We start from the raw sequence: 21,316 nt of genomic DNA, 5'->3' as shown, positions 1-21,316 counted from the left end.
AGTTTGATGATAAATTTGTAAATATTTTGTAGATACATCGTTAGTACTTTATAGATAGTCAGTTTTGATGGGCTCTTACATTAAGAAATTGAAGGCTTGTACTCAGAAGGAGCTAACCATTATTCTGAATCACAGTTAGTAAATTTTTGTACAAATAGATTTAGTTACAATGTCTATCCCACCTATTAGCAAATAAGATATTTTCTAAACTTCACGCTCTGCAGCGTGGCTTGCTTTTGTGTAAATATAGATTTAATATATGCTTTTCTGAGGGTAATGGGAGAGGGAAGCAATGTCAGCTTGCAAAAGTTTTGCCTGTGATGATGGTATCTTCTGATTAATGTTGTGCTCTTCCCATGCTAGGAGAAGATCTCTCTTTAAAAAGCTGGCCAAGCAACCCTCTCCTCTTCTTCACACCAGCAGAAGTTTCTCCTGCCTGAACCGATCGCTTTCATCAGGGGAGAGCTTGCCTGGGTCTCCAACCCACAGCTTATCTCCTAGATCACCTACCCCAAGCTACCGCTCTACTCCTGATTTTCCATCTGGTGAGTGTGAAGGAGTGGAGGGCAGAGGGAAAGGACTTGAAGTGTATTCTCTTCCTGTGAGTCCCCTAGATCTGTTATGCTCTGCTGAGGGTAGTCAGCTCTTACAAGCATAATCATTGAACAGCTGGTTTCTGTCTGGAAAAGGGAAGAAGATTCCTGGTGCAAAATCAAAGGTGTTTTTCATGAGACAAGAAGCACCTAAAAGGGACTGCTAGGTTTGTTCCAGAGTTCAAATCCAAGTCCGCTTGTTGTAAGTTGAGTAATAAACAATCCAAGTTTGGAGTAAAACGTAGAATCTTGCCTAGGAGAGGCTGATGGTTAAAAGAATGAGACTGAGGAAGAAGTTGCTACATAATGGAACTAGCATGAGCACTCATGAGTGCAGACTTATTGCTGAAAAGATTGGCTGAGTGCTGAAGTATGCATCTTTTTGGCTCCTAAAAGCCTGCCCCTTTTTCCTGTTTTGCTTCTGTCATGATTTCAGGGTGTACTAAAAGTGACTCCTGTGGTATAATCCCAAATATTATTTGGAAAGCCTTGATCATTGCTTTGAAGTGGCAGAAAGTGCTAGCTATTCTGTTTAAATAGAAGGAAGTGATAACTTAAAGGACATAAAGGAACAGAGGGGGGAAGGGAGAAATAGCAATGTGATTGGAATGGGGATGGATTTACAGCCCAGTCAGTCAAAACCTTCCAAATTTTGGAACATTGTGGCAGCAGACAGCACATAGGCCTTTTGGACTGGTAAAAGTTGTGCATCTCACTGAGGATTTAGACAAGTTTCAAAAAATCTTGCTAATCTTGTGTTTCTTTGGTTGGTTTGTTTGTTTGTTCTTTTTGTAGGTACTAACTCTTCCCAGAGTAGCTCCCCTAGTTCAAGTGCTCCAAATTCTCCAGCTGGTTCAGGACATATAAGACCTAGCACTCTTCATGGCTTGGGTCCAAAGCTTGGTGGGCAAAGATACAGATCGGGAAGACGCAAATCAGCTGGCAGCATTCCTCTGTCTCCTCTTGCACGGACCCCTTCTCCAACACCCCAGCCAACATCTCCTCAGCGATCTCCATCACCATTGCTAGGACATTCAATTGGAAATACAAAAATAGCTCAATCTTTTCCTAGCAAAATGCATTCCCCTCCAACTATCGTAAGGCATATTGTTAGGCCAAAGAGTGCAGAGCCACCACGATCTCCACTGTTAAAGAGAGTCCAGTCTGAAGAGAAACTTGCACCCTCTTATGGCAGCGATAAGAAACACTTATGTTCGCGAAAACACAGTCTGGAAGTGACCCAGGAAGAAGTAAATAGAGAATTGTCCCAAAGAGAAGTAACTCTTCAGAGCTTGGAAGAGAATGTATGTGACATGCCATCACTCACACGAGTCAGACCCGCAGAGCAGGGCTGCTTGAAACGACCCATCTCCCGAAAATTAGGTAGGCAAGAATCCGTCGATGAGCTAGACAGAGAGAAACTGAAGGTGAAGATAGTTACGAAAAAGCAAGATTTTGCTGAAAAAGGAAATGCTGCTGTACATGAACCTAGCAATGAACCAGAAAATCCCAGTACCGTAAGATTAGAAGACAGAGACAAAAAAGCATTCCAGAAGGTATTAGAAAGATCAAATCAGTTTGAAACAAAAATAGTTGCTTTGGAGACCCAGTCAGCTGGTGGAATACTCAAAGACACCCTTCAAAAGAATGCAAACTTGAGATCAAATGATAATGTTCCTTTAGATGCACAGGTATTGTGTCATGTGCCTCCACCTAATGAGCTCAGTCATATTTCTTATGACTTCAAAAGAGTTTCTCCTCCGTGTACACTGCAAGATGTGCTACCTCAGTCCTCTGAAAGGATGTTAAATGGAAAGGGAGAAAACACAGATAAAAATGTACCAGCAAAAGAATTTGTCAAATTCGAAAGATTAGATGGTAAACTTGCAAATATTGATTATATTAGAAAGAAATTGTCCTTTGAAGAGAAAGATGACAGTGTCTGTCCAGTGCTAAAACCCAAATTAACATCAAATGTTCATGAATGCCTTCAACTTAATACAGGCAGACCGATAAATGTACAGCAGGACTCCACTGCGGTTGCCGATGGTAGAGCATTTATAGGCAGTGCACATGCTGCTCAGATTAACTCGGTTTCTTTTGTTCCTCTCAAGGCTGTGAATGGCCGAGTGGACATGAGTGTGGAAAAATCAGCCCTTATTTCCGCTGAAGCTCCTGTCAGAAAAAGTCCGTCAGAGTATAAACTTGATGGGAGATCTGTTTCGTGTTTGAAGCCAATAGAAGGCACACTAGACATTGCGTTACTTTCTGGACCACAGATTTCAAAGACTGAACTGCCTTTGTGCGTGCTGCCAGAAGGACAGAGTGCCAGCAGTGATGGGGGATGTCCTAAACCCCCAGCACCACAAGGGAGCGGTGCGAAGGCAGAACTGGCCTGTCAGAAAGAGCAGTTGTTAAGCTATTCAAAATCTGGCAAAGTCAATGTATCAGAGACTCGGGATCTGCAAACAAGTCCAAATCCTCCAGTCATCCCTGTGGCTGCAGAAGTAGTGACAGAGAAAAAGGGTTCCGGTCCAGCTGCTAAAGGCAATATTCCTGTTACTGAAGCTGTTCAAAAGAAAGACACTTCCCCTTCAAAACAGAAGGACAATTTAATGGAGGCAAAGTCTTGTGTTACTCAGAGTCAGAATGTTAAAACTACTCAAACACACTCCAAGCTTTCTGCTGTCCAAAGCACTCCGGAAAAAGCTGTAGGAAGAGAGAAGCAAATACAGAAGGAGTTGCCTGCTAAACAGCCAGTAGCCCAGAGAAGTTGTGAGCCTGTCCCTGCAAAGGTGGAGGTGATCAGGGAGTCACCTCTGAAGGTATCTGTCTCGGATGTCCTGATAACGAGCTACTCCAAAAGCAATGAAAAAAATTGCGCTGATTTTGCCGTTCCACCTCAGATGCAAGAAAAAATGCCCACAGCTGGCCCCAAGGGACAGCCTAATGATGGCAGAGAATCACTGAAACAGCTAGGCAAAGATGAGAGCAGTGTTGCTAGTAGTTTTGTGGAAGGGAACATAACCAAGCAGAAAGTTCCCAATGAGTCCAAGAAAGTTATCACAGAGTCAAAGAGTGAAGGTCTTCCGCTCAAACGGCCCATGCAACCATCAATAGATTGTGATCCTAAAAATGAGAAGTCTGCAGCAGTTTCCTCTGTGCAGAAGGACAATGCCAAAGATTTAGGAAAGAAAGATCAGAAGCAGCTTGCTGACATAAGGCTTCAAACTACTGAGAGAGAGCAGTCCAGCCAAGTTCCTCGGCAGCAACTTAATGCTTCAGGCTCCGCTGCTGTGAGAGACACTGTAAGCAGAAACTGTGCTGTAGATACTCACGTAGGTGGTCAAGAACATGTGAAGCCTGCTGCCACCTGTGTGGAAAGCAACAGTAATAAACACAGGCCAGCCTCTGATACAAGTTCCTCTAGGTCTAAGTACTTGGATAAACAGACACAGTCACAAAAACCATGCACTCCAATTGTAAAAGAGAAAGAAACTATTATTCAGTTGTCTACCAGCTCCCGGGAAGATGGGAAACATGCCAGTAAAAATGTGCTAGATCCCCTTTCTTCTGTTTCAGGCTCTTTGAGAAAAATGATCAATGAACATGTGCAGGCTGAAAGGCCTGTGAGTTTAGAGCATGGCTCAGTAGCCACCCTCCAAATAAGCAGCATCACTCCTGACACCAAACCCAAATCCTCTGCTGTGAGCCCAGTACCAGCAGGCCCAGAGAGTTCTAAGCAAATGCAGAGGCAAGAACCAGCAGTCTTGGGAGAATCTGCTGATCAAAAGCAACGTCACGTCAGTGAAAAACAAACCACTTCTAAGTTTTCCACTGTCAAAGACTGTGTCTTGCTGAGCAAACAGGCAGACAGAAGTCCTAGTAATGAGATGATCTCTGCAGACAAAAGACCTGAAGGAAAAATATGCACTGGTGCACTTTATGTCCAGCTTGACAGTGGGAAAGTGAGGCCTGCCCTTTGCCTCACAAACTGTGATGCCAGAGGGAAAGGAGCAGAAAAAGCGACTGCAAGTAGCAAAAGTTCTCAAGATTCAAAAGGGAAAGGACAAGTTAATCAAAAACAACAAGAGGATGCAAACAAGCCAATTGCAATAAAACATTTGTCAGCTGTCAGCGGGCAGAGTTCTGGTCGTGTGGCTGCAACACCAGGAAAGCCACTGACTTCTACATCAAATATCTCTGAATGTAGACAAGAAGTATCTGTTTTGTCTTCAGCGAATAGTGATGCATCTTCAGCAAAGGTTAAATCAGGCTCACCTGAGCTACCTGCAACCTGCAAGGAACTAAATAAGAAAAGCACTTCTGTGGGGAGCAGTAAGGGAGAAATGACTAAAAGTGTTTCACTGATGGCCTTGCACAGTGCTGCTGTTGTAGTAGAAGCCCACCACCCTGCTTCAAACCTTGGGGGGAAACCTGGAAATCAAGAAAAGTCTTTTTCTGTTAACACTGTGGATGTAAAGGGAAAAGATGCTGTTCAGGCTCAGCAGTCTGCTTCAAGAAAACAGAATGTAGGTAAAGATTTATCCAGGTCAGCAGCCACACCTGACCGCCCTAGCGCACTTTCTGACGACAAAGACTCATCTCGGCAGCGGCGAGGAAAAGAAGCTTCACGGAGCAGTCCTCACAAAAAATCCTGTTAACTCTAAGACCTGGCATGTGAATTCAAGACTAGCTGAAACAACGTCAATTTATTGGACTGCCTTTAAACCAGCACTGTGTCGTGTCTTTGTGCGGCAAAGCTTTCATGTCACTAAAGAAAGAGAATAGGGGATATGTAAAGAGAGGACTTTTTTTTCAAAATGCCTTCCCAATTGTAACCGGTAAAACTGTTACCATATAGTATTTGTACAAAAATACCTTTACAGCTGAGAGCTGTTAAAGAAAAGATTTCCTTTGTAAATACTCTGTGTTGAGGTTTGGGGTTTGAATGTAGCATATATACTTTGCTGCTGATTGCATTGTTTACTCTCCTCTTTTTTAAGATAGTTGCTTTGCCACTTATTTGCCATACTCTTAATATGAAACCAGATTATTAAAACTCAGACCTGGCATGGACATGCACAAGCATTGGTCTGACTGGAAAACAAAAACAGGCCACATTTTTATTTACTAAAAATCCTAGCTAGAAGTTATAAAAATACTAGTACAGAATAAATACAGTGTCTTATTGTGAGTTTTTACACGTATTTTTAATAATCCGATTTTGATAGTACTGTACCTGGCTGTTTGCTTCACCAGATCTAACACAAGACCTGACTGCATCTCCCTACTGGACACAGCCTGCCTCTTAGAGTAGGTGCCGTTAAAGCTACAGGAGGACCACTTGGTTATTAGGGTGTCCCAGCAAAAGTAGTGTTCTCTGGTGAAATGGTGGTTCTCATCTTGTCTGTTGGGAGTGCTGTGACCTTCACTTCAGACAAGGCTGAGACTCTGAAGCACACACCTTGTGCTTAGGTTTTGCCTCAGTCCTCTCTTTGAGTTCCCTGAGCTTTTTTAAATTTAGGCCCTTACAGTGTGAGGCACAAGTATAAGCACATGACTTGCAGTATGTTCATCCCTGGTTTAATACATTTAGAGAATACCCGTTGTCATGGCATATAGGTCTGCATAATTAGCTTCATGCAGCCATTGCTTTTTTCCTATTTTATGACATATAAGGTAAAAACAAAAAAAAAAAGCAGTTTCAGTATCATGTCTTCAAAAAAGTTCGGGATGTCTGACACATTTTAATACATAGCTGGGGCCTTATGTTTTAGACTTAACTTGCTGTTTTTAGCAAGTGTTTCTGGGTTTCATGTTCATTTCTAAATGCATTGCGTAGCTCCATACATTTCATAACATAATCTTTTTATTTGTATGCAAAAAAAAATACTGTAATTATAAAAGAAGCATTTTGTAACAAAGGAACCTGTTGGAGCTATTTGGTGCTAGAATGTGACTGTCTTTTTACTTTTGCAAAGCCTTATTTGAATTTTGTATACTGTGGAATATGTAGAATTTACCATTTTAGTGTGGAGGTATTTAGTCTGTTTTGAAGGATGAAAGGTAAATTTGAAACATGTACAGAAGCACTGCAAAATACCCTTGCAGACACGTGTATTTTTATGATGGGGATATAATAGCATGGTGGTTTTGCTAACTTCTGTTACATGTACCCACAGTAGAGTTAGGCCCCTGCCTGTTTCATCAGGGCTTATGGATTGTCTTTCTGTCTCAAAAGCTAGAAAATTGTTCATAAAAGCACAGCGTAGTCTTGACTTGGAGGTTTGTATGACAAGTGACAATGTGCAGAATTCATTTCCCTCTGGTGAAAACTTTATTATACTGGATAGTTGAGTTGGATTACAGCACACTTGTCATGGAAAGATAGAATCACAAACAAGTCTTTCTGATTTTTCGTGTGGCAGTAAAACATTCATACTGCCTTTGATGAGTTCACAGAGGAGCTAGGGAGCAGTGGATAGTACTTTTTTGAGCAGTTTTAAAGATAAAATGGTCTTGACATTTACAGTTCATCTGTGCTTTGGCAATTACTACCAATGAATGCTAAGGCACTTCAAAATAACATTTCTGTCTGGGAGGTATTTCCTAGTTTACAGTCTTCTGCATTTTTTCAACTGTCCTCCTGTTTCCTTTAAAGCACATCTAGCTATTTGTTTACAGTATATCTTTATGTATATTTTGTATAGTTCGTTATCAGTTCTGACAAGCAAGTTCTTTGCATTTTGGAAAGTGTAGCAGTGCTTAAGCTTGTGTTTATGTAGTTAGTACCTGTTTGTTGGTGTTTACCTTACCAGTGAGCTGTTAGAGATCCTCCTGCCTGTGTTCTACTTGGTCAGTCTTTATGTGATTGTAGATCTGATGCGTTCTTTTGTAGACTTCCTGCTGTAGATTCCTTAGATTAAAAAAAAAAAAAAATAAAAAAAATTGTTAGGGTCTGTGCAATAAAGTGTTGCAGTCTTATTTTCTCTAAGAAACTCCTTATGGATGTCATAATTGTTGTATATTGAACATGATTATTTATACTTATGCAGTTGCGTAACATGGAAATAAAAGTTCAGCATGAAATGCTGTTCGCGTTTTTCTTTGAACTGCTTTCGTTCCTCTAACTTAAGGCACGGCTCTGCTCTACTCAGAGGTGGGCAATTGTGTGTTGTTTTTTCTCTGGGGCCAACTCAGTGCACCCCTTAAGGCATATGCTGGTCAGGATTTTGCATGAGGATATGCAGTTTAGTTTGGAAACAGAGGGGGTCTGCATAGCTGAGTATCTTGTCTCGGGCAGGGGCTGGAACCACTGCTTTGCTGGTGGTGGGTAGGCATGAGGTGCTGGTGGATGACTTATCATGACTGGTAGCTAACAACAGTAGACTGTAACATGGCGTTTAAATCTTTCCTCCAAAACATGTATCATCGTTCATTACAACAGGTCAGTGTGGTTTTGAGTACCTTTTCAAAACAGCAAATCTCTATTGTTTGTTCATGCTAAATTTTCAGCCATAACAAATTCCTGGACCATGTGGATTTTCTTCAGTTTTGAAATCTCTACCCCTTGAATGACAGCAAATCTCGCTTTATTCTTTTTTTCCCCATAATAGAAGATAAAATAGATGCAGTGAACCAGACAGGGGAGTTGGAGCAGAGCATCTTAATATGCAGTGGCCTCTTTGAAGAAAAACCCTTTTGATAGGAGGAGCAACAGAGTGGGACTACTGATTCGCTGATTTTCATCCTTCCACTTCTTGCAGAGAAGCAACTTTTGTTAAAATACATGCATCTGTACTGTTCCATTGCTGGTAGCTCTGCACAGGTGCCTGGCGGGGGGCAGGGAGGGCAGATACTTTTGTTCACATTTTACTATTGCACTGTTTCCTCTGTTTTTTCCTCTGTACGAAACCATGTGCAGCAGTCTCACAGGAAGACTCCTGCTGCTTTGCTTTCTGTTTGAAACCAATAGGTGAGGCGAAGCTGCAGGTCACCCCAAACCTTTCCAACTTGCTGCAACCCGACAGGAGGCAGATAGTCTGCAAAACTGGTGCACTGGCAGCGGGTGTGATGGGCCGAGGAGGGGTGAGCAGGATCTGGCAGCTCAGGGAAAGGAAATGATTGGAGCTGAGGATTGACTCTGGATCTGACTGCTCTGTCTGCTATGCTGTCTTCGGCTGTGGACAGCAGCAGTCACATCTGCTTAGGGAGGCATGGAAACCTGCGTGCCCAGAGTGAGTCTCTGTGGTGGTCAGGGCCAGTGGAAAGGGGTGGTGTAAGGCATGTTGCACTGAGGAAGAAGTTGGGAGAGAAGGGTTGCTGCTATTATATCTGGCATGGCCTGACGCCCTCTCTTCTACTGTTGGAAGGGACTGCACCTCACCTGGGATGGGAATGCTGTCACGGTCTGGAAGGGAGATGTGAGGTCCCTTCTTCAGCACTGAGAGCTCCCAGTTTGCTATGCTCACGTAGACCCCATATTTTTATTTTAAGGGGTTTACAAGATTTAACAGGGATGTCAAGCTTGGATTTGCATGGTAGTTCCGATGGCAGATCAGAAAGAATAGATCACAGGAAGATACTAGAAGGTATATGGATGCATGTCCCTGTTCATGGCTTGGGTTAGTGACCGTTTTTCTTTCCCCTGACTATCTATAGTACAGTACTTGGTTATAACTGACCAGCTCAATCTCCCAGGGGTCTGCCAAGGATGGATTGGAATGAACTGAGGACAGGGTGCTAGAGGTTATGGTTCAAGCTGCAAAGAGCATCAGGAAGAGTGGGGAAGGCTGCAGAGTAAGACGACGGTAACAACATAGCTAAGTTCTAGCACACAGCAAGCCCTTCAAAATGCAGGTGTGAATTAGATACAGGGGCAAGAGGATGTCTGAGAGACCTGCTGGAGAAGGAGGTCTTCTGCTGGGGGAGAATTTCCGTTGTATTTGCCAGATGAAGAGGTGTGGTATGAGTGAGTGGTTGGGAAGGTATCTCACTGACTTTTTTTTCCAGGTACAGACAAGACTAGTGAATGAGAGAAAGTTCTTAAAAGGTACATCATTGACATTAGGATATTTTTTAAGTCAACAGATTTCGAAATTGGCCTCTTCAACCATCCTGTTAATAGGAAATCCTCTTTCAAAATTTAACTTGCATCTAACTGATAGTATCTTGTTTAAGCACAGTTGGGGAAGGAAGAACTTGGCTCTGAGTTTCAGTTTGTCCAGTTGAAATAAAGGTAAGTGCTTAGCAGTCTCTGAAGTGTCACTTGTTAGCTGAGATCTGCTCAAGTTTTTTCTCTGTGTAACTCTGTACTGATGACAAACTTTATTCCGCAGCTTTGTGTGTACTATGGCTTCAGTGACATCTGTAGCCCAGGGGCCAGGATGGTGGTGAGTTCAATACTGTTGGGCACTGCTCGGGTGATTCCCTTGTTCTCTCTGTGTCCTAGCTCCCCAGCTAGGACACCATGGAAACAACACTGAATGGTACACAGTATATGTTCTGGGACACACAAATCCTAAATACAGGGACTGATTATTCTGAAGGAAAATTTAGGTATGGCTATAATACACGAAAATATAAAATTATATTTTAAAACTTTTAAGTCCAAAGATTTAGTCTTCTGGGGTAACTTAGCAAGGATATAAGTGGCAAGAGACAGCAGATTTACTTTTCTTGATAGAATTTGTTGATGCAGTCCTTCAGTGTTGTTTCCGTGGTGTCCTGAGGATGGCGTTTTGCAGGCAAAGAAAGCAGAGATGACACTGTGGAGTGAATCAAAGAGGAAATGAAAATGACAACAGATGAAGATACAGTCATCAAAACCAAGTTGTGTAAAGGAAAAAGGATGGGTTGCAAGGAAGTCTGTACTTAATGCTCTGTGCAAATATATATTGCACAGGAACACGTTCTCCATTTTGCCTTTTCAGCTGTCTTTGAGTTTTAACCGACTGAAGTCTATGCATGAGTCTATGCCATGACAGTGGGTAGCACTTCAGAAACTGGTGGTGCTTAAATCCTGTGGTCTCTCCAAACGAAGAGGCATCTCGAAAAGCATCAGCCCAACATGCAGGTTTCCTCTCAAGTCGCTGATATTTGTGATTCTCCAGCAGTTACTACATGATTCTTGCAACAATTTTTTTTTTGTGCCTGTCACAAGCTATGAACTGCTCCCTTTTAACTTTGTTATTTTTTCTGTTACTTTCCTGAACACACCAACTTAAGAGGGAAACAGTGGAAGAAGCAGGTTTGTCTTGTATGGTGCACACGCTGGCATTCATACTGGGTTGTTAGGTAATGCAATTATCGGAGGTTCCTCATTTGAGCAGCCAGATTTGCAGAGGGAGGGGCAAATGTGCCTTGAACTCTGCACTGACTTTGGGAGCATCCCTGCCTTGCTCCCAAGGACGAGTCAGGGAGTCCTTGCCTTGGGCAGCATGGTTTGCTTGGTGACATTTCTTTCCCTTAGACCAGGGGGACCCTTTCCCTTAGACCAAGACCTTTTCCTTGTCAAGGGCTCCTCTGACACTGGCAGCCTGTGGAGCTTTGGCATTCTGCAGCGGGGCAGTTGGAGCAGAGCGCCTGCTGATGAGGTCAGGAGGGGGCGTCTGTGCAGAGCATGTCAGTGGCTGCAGAAATTGGGAACACAGATCAGCAATTCAGAGAGTTGTGAGGAGAGACAAGGTCTTGGTACCCTGAATCTATTTGGGAGTGTTTATAACCAATTGGAGAAAAAACATCAAACGTCTCTCCTTGATCGCCCTTGGGGGCAGCACATGGCTATAAAGGCAGAAGGAGGAGAAGTTGTGGGTTAAGGCAGGCAGCGTGTGTGACATGAAGACATCTGAAAGCTGCAAGAATCCATGTTCTGTTAGTCTGATCTGCTAACAACAGTAAAAGAGGCTTTTCAATAAGAGAGGTATTTCTTATTTGAAAGACCAAGCAGGGATGCTTGTCAGCAGTATCCACGAAAATGAACAAAAACTTTGTAGTCCAGCAGGGATCTTTAAAATCTTAGTTAATCAGCATGCTACGGAGGAAAATGTTGAGGAAATACCTTTGGGACAGGAGCTGAAGCAGAATGTGTGTGTGTGCTTTGCCTTCCATGTCTCGGTGAGCAACCGCAGCTCCTGGCTTATCACACGGAGGAGCCTTGCTGGGGCAGGGCGAGACTCCATGTGATGCATCCTCCGCTGTGGAAGCAGAAGGGTCATACCTTCTGAGAAGTTTGTGCCTGTATGTCAGGGTTAGCCTGTTATTAATGCACCAGTGTCGTAAATCACGCTGTGGTAACCACAGGGCAAGTGAGTAGGCACAGCGAGCTCCGGTCAGACCCTTGGTCAAATGCATGTACTCTGGTCGTGCCACTGGGTTTATTCACATGCGATGGCAGAAGAAGGGATTTGGTTGTTTGGTAAAAGAACAAGTCTGTCTGTTTTCTTGCCTAGCTGTTGCTTATCCTGTTGCAGTGAAGAGACTCTGACTTCACTCCAGGGACGTACGCCAGAAACAATATGAAGTAGCTGTCGGCACCAGGAGCGTCCATGGGAAGAGGTTGCTGCTCCCCACTGTGCTGTCCCCTTTGCAGACTCTAGTTTTCTCTCCTGGCTGCTGCTGGAGGAACCAGTCCACTCCAGGCTGGTACAGAAAAGTCTTGTGGCTGTTGGCGTTGGTTTTTTGCCCTGTGCAAGCAAGCGTAGTGCCAAGCACCCACAGATTCTTGGCTGAATCTACAAGTTTTATGTTTAAAGCTGAAATTGTTGCTGGACCCTGCTTACTATGGAGTCTAGTAAATAGTACAGGAGCAGGGCCTGCCCCAGGGAGAGAGATGGACAGACAGAGGTTCAAAAGCCAGAACATACTAAGGGTCACAAATATTTTAAAGAAATTGGAGAGATGATACAGGTTGTTTCTGTCAGTCCTGCAGGAGTGGGTCTTATCTCACTATGAATATTATGCCTGTTCTTCACAGAAAGGTTTGTTGGGGTTTTTTTTCCTTTTTAGCAGAGCAGCGTACACTACTGCTACCTCTTAAACAACATTGTTTTTCAAGGGCAGTTTATAGACAGTGGGAGTTTGGTTGGTCTGGGTTGTTTTTTTTTTTTGGGGGGGGTGGTGGTGGTGGTTTGGTTTTCTTTTGTTGAAGAGAACAATGTTTGCTTTTGGCCCTTGGATCTTCCCTTTGCAGGTGCATTAGCCGTAGTAGCTGGGATGCCAGGGCTAACGCTGAGTTGAAGTGGGATTTCTCTGTAAGATAAGTTATTCATGTTCAAGGCTCAGGTCATAGGTGTTTTTTTTTTCCAGTTTTCAGACAAAATTTTTTAATTGTTTTTCTAAAAGTTATAATAAAAATGGCAAGTTTATTACAAAAGTTAAGAAAATACAGGTCACAAAAACAGTAAGTTGTCTTTCATCTTAATACAATTGCTGAACATCTTTTCTATATCTCCATCAAAAACTTATATTTGCCGGTAATTTTGCTTGAAATACCGAGCACCCCAAATGAAGATGGTACCACAGGACAAAATAGCCAGGACAACTGCAATGATTCCTGCTGTGTTGATCCCACAGGAGAGCAAGACAGTGGCCAGCTGAGCCCCAGCAAGCAATTTGGGTACAGAGCATCTTGTTCCTTCAGGGTCTTCAATTTTATCCAGATTCTGCTTGTACCAGGTGATTAAACCAATATTGGAGCAGGTGCAGTCCAGAGGGTTGTAACTTAAATTGATTACACAGTGCCCAGCTAGGGACGCTAGCTTGTCATGTGGTATAATATGGATCCTGTTGTGGGCAAAATTGAGATAGATGCTCTCAAGGTTTGAAAACGCATCTGTGCTGAATGCAGTAAGTTTGTTGTGGCTCAGATCAACATGCCGTAACTTCTTGAGGCTGTGAAATACTTGGTCGCCTATAGCTGTCAGTTCACAGGATGATAAAATTAGAGCCTCTAAATTGGATAGCTCTTGGAAAAGTTTGTCATTTGGCAGTATCCCTGACTCAAAGTTATTTTGACTAAGATCCAAGAGTATGAGGTTTTCCAGGCCTTGAAAGAGATGCTGAATGCTAGTATTAATGTGGGAGGAGGAAAGATTCAGCACTTGCAAGAGATGCAAATTTCGGAAAGGACCCTGGGAAGTGTTGATATGGAGATGAGTGAAAGCTAGGTCCAGCAGCTCCAGGTTAGGACTATCCTTAATGAGCACATCTTGAAAGTGGAGCTGTATGTTGTGGCTCAGATTCAGGTACCGAAGACTGCTCAGACCACTCAGTGCTTCATTACAGCAGTCAAAACTTGCAATATGACTCTTACTTAAATCGAGATGTTCAAGCTTTGCCAGTTTCTCCAAACAGCCGGCGCCCAGCTGCATGACCTGCAAGTTCCCCTTGACGTGGAGGTGGGTGAGGGAGGGGAAGGCAGCAGAGCTGATGTTGCAGAGGTGCTCAAAGGAGTTGGCGTTGAGAACTAACTCCACTAGTGAGCTCATGCCGCTGATGTCGGGGGGCAGGGCACTGATGTGGGTTTGAGTGAGGTCCAGCTTTTGGAGCCTGGTCAAGCACTGAAACGTGTCGGCATTTAGGTTTCTGAAGTGCCGTAGCTGCAGATAGAGATTCTTGACAGAGATATTACAGAGGCCTTGTAAAACATTCGGGCTTATATAGGGCTTCTTTTCCACACCATTAAATGTTCCCAGCCAAAGGGTCTGGACTGTGGAGTTCTGTATCCCTGACAGCACCCCAGGGATGTCAGCACAGCCCCCGAAATCCAAACTGTGGAAACTGGACTGGAAAGCTCCAGGTTCGATGTACGTAATGTCATTGCCTTTAAAGATGAGAGTTATATTGCTGGTCTTCTGCAGAATATGGACATCTTCTGCTGTGATTGCTCTTATGTTGTTCAATTGAAAGTCAAGGTATTTGAGGTTTCGAGTGGGAAAGTTGGGAGGAAGCTGCAGCGAAGAGATGTGGTTGCTGCCTAAGATGAGGGTATCCAAGCTGTCCAGGTTTGTCATCGGAATAAAGGACATCCTAGTTATTCCTGTCTGTGTTAAGACAAGCTGTTTCAGGGACCACGGGCCAGTGAACGCTGTGTCAGACAGAAACATGAGCAGGTTTCCAGTCAGCACGATTGTCTTCAGCTGCCTGTTGCTGTGAAAGGTACCATCATACACCCAGTTGATCTGGCACCTTGAGAAAGCAACAGAAACCAGCATCAGCGGCCTGTCTCACAAAACTCTTCCGGTATGCATGATAACCCAGACTGCACTTCGTATTGGTAAAAACTCATTATCAGTTGCCTTCACCAGGATAAAAGTGTCTATCTTTTCTGGTGATGCTTGCCTCGTTCTTATAAGTTCATATTTAAATACAGCATCCTGGTGAGAAGAAAAACCCTCCCTGAAATGATGGGTGTGAGGAGGAATTTGTGGAAGTCAGGAAGACATAAGGTTTTTAGTGTCGAGCTTAATAAAACTAAAATCTCTTTTTCTATAGAAAAAGCTGGGCATTTCCAAGGAAGAACCTGTCTTTAGGTTTAAGAGAACAATATCTTTATAAAAAAGTGAATTAAAAAAAAATCACTATAGTGCAATTTGCTGTCACTGCTGTCTTAGCAGCAACAATATCTGGAAAATCCATATTTCACCCACTGCCCTGCAAATGATTGTTGTTGGAGGAGAAGCTTAGATATGCCCAAGCAAATCAATCTCTGCTTAGCAAAATACTTCACCAGCTGTCTGCAAGTGCTACTTGGTGGTTTCCCCATGAAGACAGGAAGATCGCTCTGGCAGGGGCAGGGGGGTTTCACCAATGTGATGTACAGAAGTAAGGATGCTCCTTCTGTACCTTGTTAAGTCTAAGTAGAGAAGAGACTTGAGCTCAGAAAAGGTTGAATTCTTGAGGGAAGGGAGCACGTTGAAGCTGAAGTCCAGGATTTCTGTTGTGACTGGTAGTTTTTCAGGAATCTCCCGCAGTCCTAAACCTTCACAACTATAGCTTTTATTTGCTGTAATCTGTGAAAAATACATAGTGAAATGACAAGAGGTATGTACTGTAAATGTAAATTGGAAACTATGGCAGTAAAAACCAAACAAACAAAACCACAGAATTTTGAATTATTTAAAAATGCACAGCCAGAACCCTAGGAAGCCTCAGCTCAGGCTTGCAATGCACAACCCTGGGGTTTTGTAGAGTGCATTTTTTCAAACGAATTACTTGAAACTTTCTTGTACTAACTTGGAGTGTGTCTCATCTGTAGTACTTTCTTATCAAAGCACATATGAGGGTTGTTTACTCTTCTGGATTAATTATTAATCCCTAAGAAAGAATCCCCACAAGGTAGTTATAAACTCTGAATTTCACGAGTCTTATAACAAAGCTTACTAAGAGAAGCCTTAAGAAAACCTTGCAGAGAGGAAGTAAAAAAGAGCAGGTCTGGGAATATTTCTAGAAGGAACGTGTTGAAATCAATTGGATCTGAACTGCAGTTACATGCTGCTGTGAGAGGATGCTGGGAAGGTTTAGCTCAGGCTAGACAAAGATCATATGTGATACGCTGAGCCTTTAAAATTTCTGTGAAGGCTTTCCAGCTTAACTGAGAGAAAATCAATCTATTACATAGAAAAGTCTACACTATGGATACTAGGGAAATTAATTAAATATGCCTGACGTGCTCTTGCCTGGTGACTGCATGAAAGTCAACCAGAGCCTGGGACTATGGCACGCAGGGAAGCACTGCCTCGAAATAGCCTGCTGCGCTGCTCCAAGGGGTGGAGATGCTCAGAGCGTCACGCTCGTCCCAACTGCCAAGTCACAATGGGGAGTGCGGGCACAGCCAGCACAGCATCAGCCTGCTCCTCACCCAGCCCTGCTCCCGAAGGGCACGGGGACAGCCTGTCCTGGATGGTCACAGGGCCAGCCTGGGAGAGACGGCATCCCTGGGGCCACATGGGAACTGCAGATTTGGCAATATCCTGCCAGGAAGCTCAGAGACATTCTGCTCGAGGCGAAGTAAACATGAGTATTGCACAATTGGCTAATCTGTTTTAATTAGATTCAAAGCTATTCTATTAGCTGGAGAAAGCAAGTACAGGTGGCAGTGGGTTGTCCAGAGAGAAATGCACTGGAGCCTGGAGCCCGTGATGAGCAGGGGACAGTGCAGGTGTGTGCCCTGTGAGTGGGATCACTTGACCTGCCGGGTTTTGTTGAGGTGCACGTGCGTGGACCCTAGAGAAAGGTGCACAGGGTTTGGGTCTTTCTGTTCATGTGGGACCATCAGTGTCTGGGACCAAACCATGTCTCTGTCCATCTGTGCCTTGGGAGAGGCAGGTGGGCACTGATGGCACTCAGTATCCTCGCTGGAGGGGGAAGAAGATCAGTAGTTGTTGCAAGCCACTAGCTGGATATGCTGAACGTCTTCCTTTCCTTTAAGCACGAATCCTGTAAGTGGAGGGTGCCGGGTAGCGCTGGGGAAGTGCCGTGGCCTCATGCTGCTGCAGGCAGCACAGCCCAGTGGACAGGGACAGAGAGACCCTGGCAGTGGTATGGTGGAGCTGGAAGGAAGTGGAAAGGGACTGTTGTAACAAAATGCCCCATGTGGGTGGGGAGTGTGGCTCCTCCACTGTCCCACTCCTCCTACAGTGTGCTGGGTCCCTTCTGTAGCTCAGCACCGGGCAGATGGCACCGGGGCTGGCACTGGCAGGGAGGGATGAGACAGTGCTGCCCGCAGCTGAGCCCCCCATGTACAGGCGCTTGGCGTGATCTTAGAGGGCAGAAAGCCAGCCCAGTACCTGCTGTGACAACATGTGGCCGTAGCATGGGGACCCGCGTCCAGCCTAGAAGCACTGAAATGGTACAGTGGTGGTAACTATATAGAAATGGCAAAATACAGGCTTAGAAAGCTGGTGCTTTCAATACTGATAAGCAAAGGAGATCCCGTGGACAGGACTGCTGTGGCATATGGTTTAGACAGATAAAAAATATTTAGCTGCCACTATAGATGAGAACAGTGCCTATGTTTTACCATTCAAACAAAACAGGAAGCGAGCTGTCTCTGTGCGCTTCAGGGTATGGAGTGGCTCTCACAGAAAGCTGAGGAGCAACCATCCCCTGGGGCTTTCCACTGTGCATCTCTGAGTGCTCAGGGATTTGTACATTAAATTCATTGAGGAATTTGCTATTGGGCCCAAATGTGTGCTGCGTAAGGCTGGGTTTCCGTGTCGCTTCTTCCTTGAATCAAAATGCTTGTCTTTTTTTTTTTTTTCTTGTCTCCAACTTAAGAATAGAAAAGAAAAATCTAATCAGTCAGCATTTTCTCCTGCCCCTGGAAAAACCCTGGTATGTTCTTACTATTCTTTGGTGTTATTGCACAATGACCAAATGGCAAATAGAGACACCGTCATCCCACCACTGTGTCCAAATTCCTGTATGGAAAGTGCAGCACAAGAGGCAAAATCCTTATAGCTGTACTCTGTCTAGCTTTGATATCTGCTCAACACCCCTGTGAAACTTTATTGTCCTTCAAGCTCTCTGGGAGATGAAGCACAGTGCTGGTTTGGTGGGCTCCCAAAGTCTCTGGCAGCAGTAGGAGAGAGCATGAGGGTGCACAGATGCATGGGTGCGAGGAGGAGGAGGGACAGTGACTGATGTTCCTGAGCACATCTCAAGACACCTGCCTTATTTCTCCAATATATTGCCTTCAGATTCCCCTGAGAGAACACCCTTGGTTTCTGAAAACAGTTGGACATCAGCAGGCAAGTATTCACCAGAGGCTGCGTGCAGCTCCTGCATCTTGAGAGGGACCGGCGGCTGTCACTCACCTCCATGCACGTTGTCTCTGCAGCACTGGGTGCCTCACAGGTAATGCAAGCGAGCACTGTGAAAATGAAAAGGTATAAATCACAGGCCATTACGGAGAGAGGTGGGCTGCTAAAATGGATGATCTTGTGCTATCTTCCCTTGATGAAGGCGAAACTCAGCAGCAAAGGTCAGAAAAACTGGGTGAGTTGGCTAGAAAGCAGGTCATAAGGAAAATAAATGCCTACTGAACCTCCCAGGCTCAGTGTGAGCAAAACAGCAGTTTTGGAGTGAAAGCGGAACTTCCCTGCTTTAAATATAGTCAAATTACTGTGCACTGATACTTTTCTGGGGCGGAACAGATTTTTAAAAAATGGAAACTGGGGGAAATTGGTCATTATGCCTGCGTAGAGTGAAATGGCTCCACTAAGTACAGGGTAGTTCAGTGTGAAATAGGATGTAGATCAAGAAAAGGGCAGATGAGACTGCAGCATCCTACCAACGGGGAGTTCAGTGCAATGGGAAGTTTGGGTTGAACAAAATTTGATACATGACTTATGAAAGACAAAAACTTGTAAAACTACTGAAATACAGGCATAAGATCTGTGCCTTCATTGCTGCAAAAGGGTCGTGATGCTGAAATGTGCTTCTCTCAGTAGCAACTGTAAAATTGAAAAGCAGTTTTTCAATCTGAAAATGAGCTCTTTTCCTCTGATATTTAGATTACATGTGCTGATCAGTTTCCTGGAGAGGGACAATACTTATAACCACCTCTAAGATGGGCATGTGTGTTGCAGGTGCAGGCAGGAGGGGATCCCACACCAGCGAGACAGGGGTGTTGCCTGGGATGGTGCTGTGCGCTGGCTCTAGCCAGACAACTCAGCCTGCCTTTTTTTTTTATCCTTTCTTAAATGCCTGAGTTATTAGCTTGACAACTTCGTTTTCAGCAGGCTTAAGTGACACTCTTTTTCACCACCTGGTGTGATGAAAGGCATGATGAAAACATGCTAGGCTTGGCAAACACATGCCATCATGGTGGGGAGAGGCTGGCTGAGCTGAACTGCAGAGCCTATCCAGCCCCGGTGACTCGACCAGCAAAGCTTCAAGCAACCAAGATGGCATCTGGAGAGCATCAAGCGTGACACTCAGGAAGATGGAGGCATCTGGGCTTCTCTGGAGCCAAGGACACGCACAAAATCAGTGGCTTCAGCTCTGAAATACTGTGTGAAATCTATGGCTGTGCTGGTAGCTGGAGCTCATGTGTCTGTTTGGTTTCTGAGCTGCAGCTCATCCCTGCAGGCAGCTGGGGAGAAGGGAGCAGTCAATGTGGCAGGAACAAAGGTTAGAATCCAGTGCAGAGCCCACTCCCTTTTGCATCTTTGCCTAAACCTCTTGAGTTGGGGCTGGCAGTGGAGAGGCTGGCACTGGTTACCTGCTGCTGTTTTTGTCTGCTGCTAGGATGCCTCTATGCCAATCTGATTTGGCTGGGTATTTTTGCTCCTCCTTAATTTATAAAATACAAAAGAAAATAACTTCTCTGAATGATAAGCTGAAAAGTTCACTCCACATCCCACTAGAAGCTCTACCTCTTTCACAGCCATCTCTGTGTTTGCTGAAAATCCTGCTTGCCCTGCAGCTGGTAGCAAAAAGTTCAGAGGAATTTGTTTGGGATGTTTGTTGCTTGTTTATTTGCCATTTTCCATGCTAATACTCAAAGGCTAAGGCTTGTTGTGTCCTTGTCATCCCTGCTGTGGTTTCCTGGCGTGCATCAGTTTCGACTCACACTCACACCCTGTGTCTTGTTTCTGGCAGGCTGTGAGCCCTGGTGGCATGGATGCTTCCTTAAACCACCTGTACCAGAAACCTCCAATTCAAGATGAATGTGTTGTTTTGTAAGAAAAGTCCTCTGAATCAGGAAAGGATATCAGCCAAAGCTAATCCTGACTCTTCCTGCAGTGCAGTGAAGCATATTATTGTGTGTTGTGGAATTTTGTGTGATGTAACAAAGCAGAAATAACTGCAGAGATTTTTTTTTTGGGGGGGGGGGGGTGGGGGGGGTGAGGGGGTGGGGGTTGGGGGGGAGTGTTTGGGAAATGGGAAGCTTTATGATGCAAATAATGAATTCCAGGGCCTGCCTCAATTTTGAGTAATGAGGAATTAATTATGAAATTGGTAGCGGGTGACTGAAGTTCCTTTTCTTGTCCACGTGCACAAGCAATCGCTGAGCTTAGTAAAAGTGACTAATGGTTAGAGGTATCTGAATTATTCCTTATGTGTGCCTGTCTGATTAATTTAGCTCTTTGTGCTTTCAAAGCAAAATGGGGAAGGGTAAGAAATTACAGCAGTAGTTAGCGGGAGGGGGTTTTGTTGCTGGCAGGGGCCTTTGCTATGGGCACCTGCAGTGGTCTTGGTGCAGCCCAACTGTGACTGCAGCAGCCAGGGCTCTTGCAGGCTGATTCGCCTTCCACCATTAAACAGGGAGTGCTCCTTTTCTGCATGCTGGTGTTTGCTGTTCCCAAGTGCCAGGTGGATCCTTTCTCCATCACTGTGTTCAGGGGGGCTGTCAGACCACAGGGGTCGTGGGGAGAGTCTCCTCACACGTATTTTTCTGCTAATAATTTTATTCTCTATGTGCTTGGTTGAAACTCTCCCTGCTCGGATGAAGGGAAATTTAAGAGCATGCACATACCAGTGGTAATAATCGGCTTTAGTGTAATGGTGCTTGGCACTGAGCACTCAGGAGATAGTGAACACTGCTGGGGCCCGAGCACATTGCTCCCTCTGCACTGCCACTCCAGTGCCACTCCACCCCACGTACAAGTCACTCTGCCCAGCAATCAAAAAGTCCTCTGGAGAGAGCTGTACATCCCTCGGATTTCTGAGCTAGAGAGGAGGAATGGCTCACAAGGCTCACCAAAACACAGTGA

General features: G+C 44.5%; 2 protein-coding genes across 5 annotated transcripts in view; one reads left to right on the top strand and one right to left on the bottom strand.

The window, feature by feature from the left end:
- Positions 1 to 5,286, top strand: part of MAST4 (microtubule associated serine/threonine kinase family member 4) — a 303,723-nt gene extending 298,437 nt beyond the window's left edge. For all 4 annotated transcript variants that reach the window (XM_086480573.1, XM_086480572.1, XM_086480571.1 and 1 more), the window contains 2 exons: positions 364 to 545; positions 1,389 to 5,286. In XM_086480573.1, coding sequence (XP_086336699.1) covers positions 364 to 545; positions 1,389 to 5,257 — 4,051 coding nt within the window. In that variant the 3' untranslated portion in view covers positions 5,258 to 5,286. The remainder of the gene's footprint in view (positions 1 to 363; positions 546 to 1,388) is intronic.
- A 7,771-nt stretch (positions 5,287 to 13,057) lies between these two features.
- On the bottom strand, positions 13,058 to 18,502 carry CD180 (CD180 molecule). The gene is made up of 3 exons (XM_009955799.2): positions 18,413 to 18,502; positions 15,441 to 15,607; positions 13,058 to 14,783 (listed from the first exon to the last, which is right to left on the bottom strand). The coding sequence occupies exons 1-3, from the start codon at positions 18,500 to 18,502 to the stop codon at positions 13,058 to 13,060; spliced, it is 1,983 nt and encodes a 660-aa protein (XP_009954101.2).
- Between the last annotated feature and the right edge of the window lie 2,814 nt (positions 18,503 to 21,316).

Source organism: Leptosomus discolor, chromosome Z (genome assembly GCF_034619465.1).
Source record: "Leptosomus discolor isolate bLepDis1 chromosome Z, bLepDis1.hap2, whole genome shotgun sequence".
NCBI classification, from domain to species: domain Eukaryota; kingdom Metazoa; phylum Chordata; class Aves; order Leptosomiformes; family Leptosomidae; genus Leptosomus; species Leptosomus discolor.
The sequence above is the reverse complement of the archived record's forward strand: the minus strand, read 5'-3'. Positions and strand labels throughout refer to the sequence as shown.

Bases quoted from the DNA above. Each gene is read 5' to 3' on its own strand.
- CD180 (XM_009955799.2), bottom strand. From the start codon at position 18,502: ATGGCCTGTGATTTATACCTTTTCATTTTCACAGTGCTCGCTTGCATT. The intron at 15,608-18,412 runs GTGAGTGACAGC...TATTTTTCACAG, and splicing joins CAGAGACAACGTGCATGGAG to ATTACAGCAAATAAAAGCTA. The intron at 14,784-15,440 runs GTACAGAAGGAG...TGCTTTCTCAAG, and splicing joins CTCTACTTAGACTTAACAAG to GTGCCAGATCAACTGGGTGT.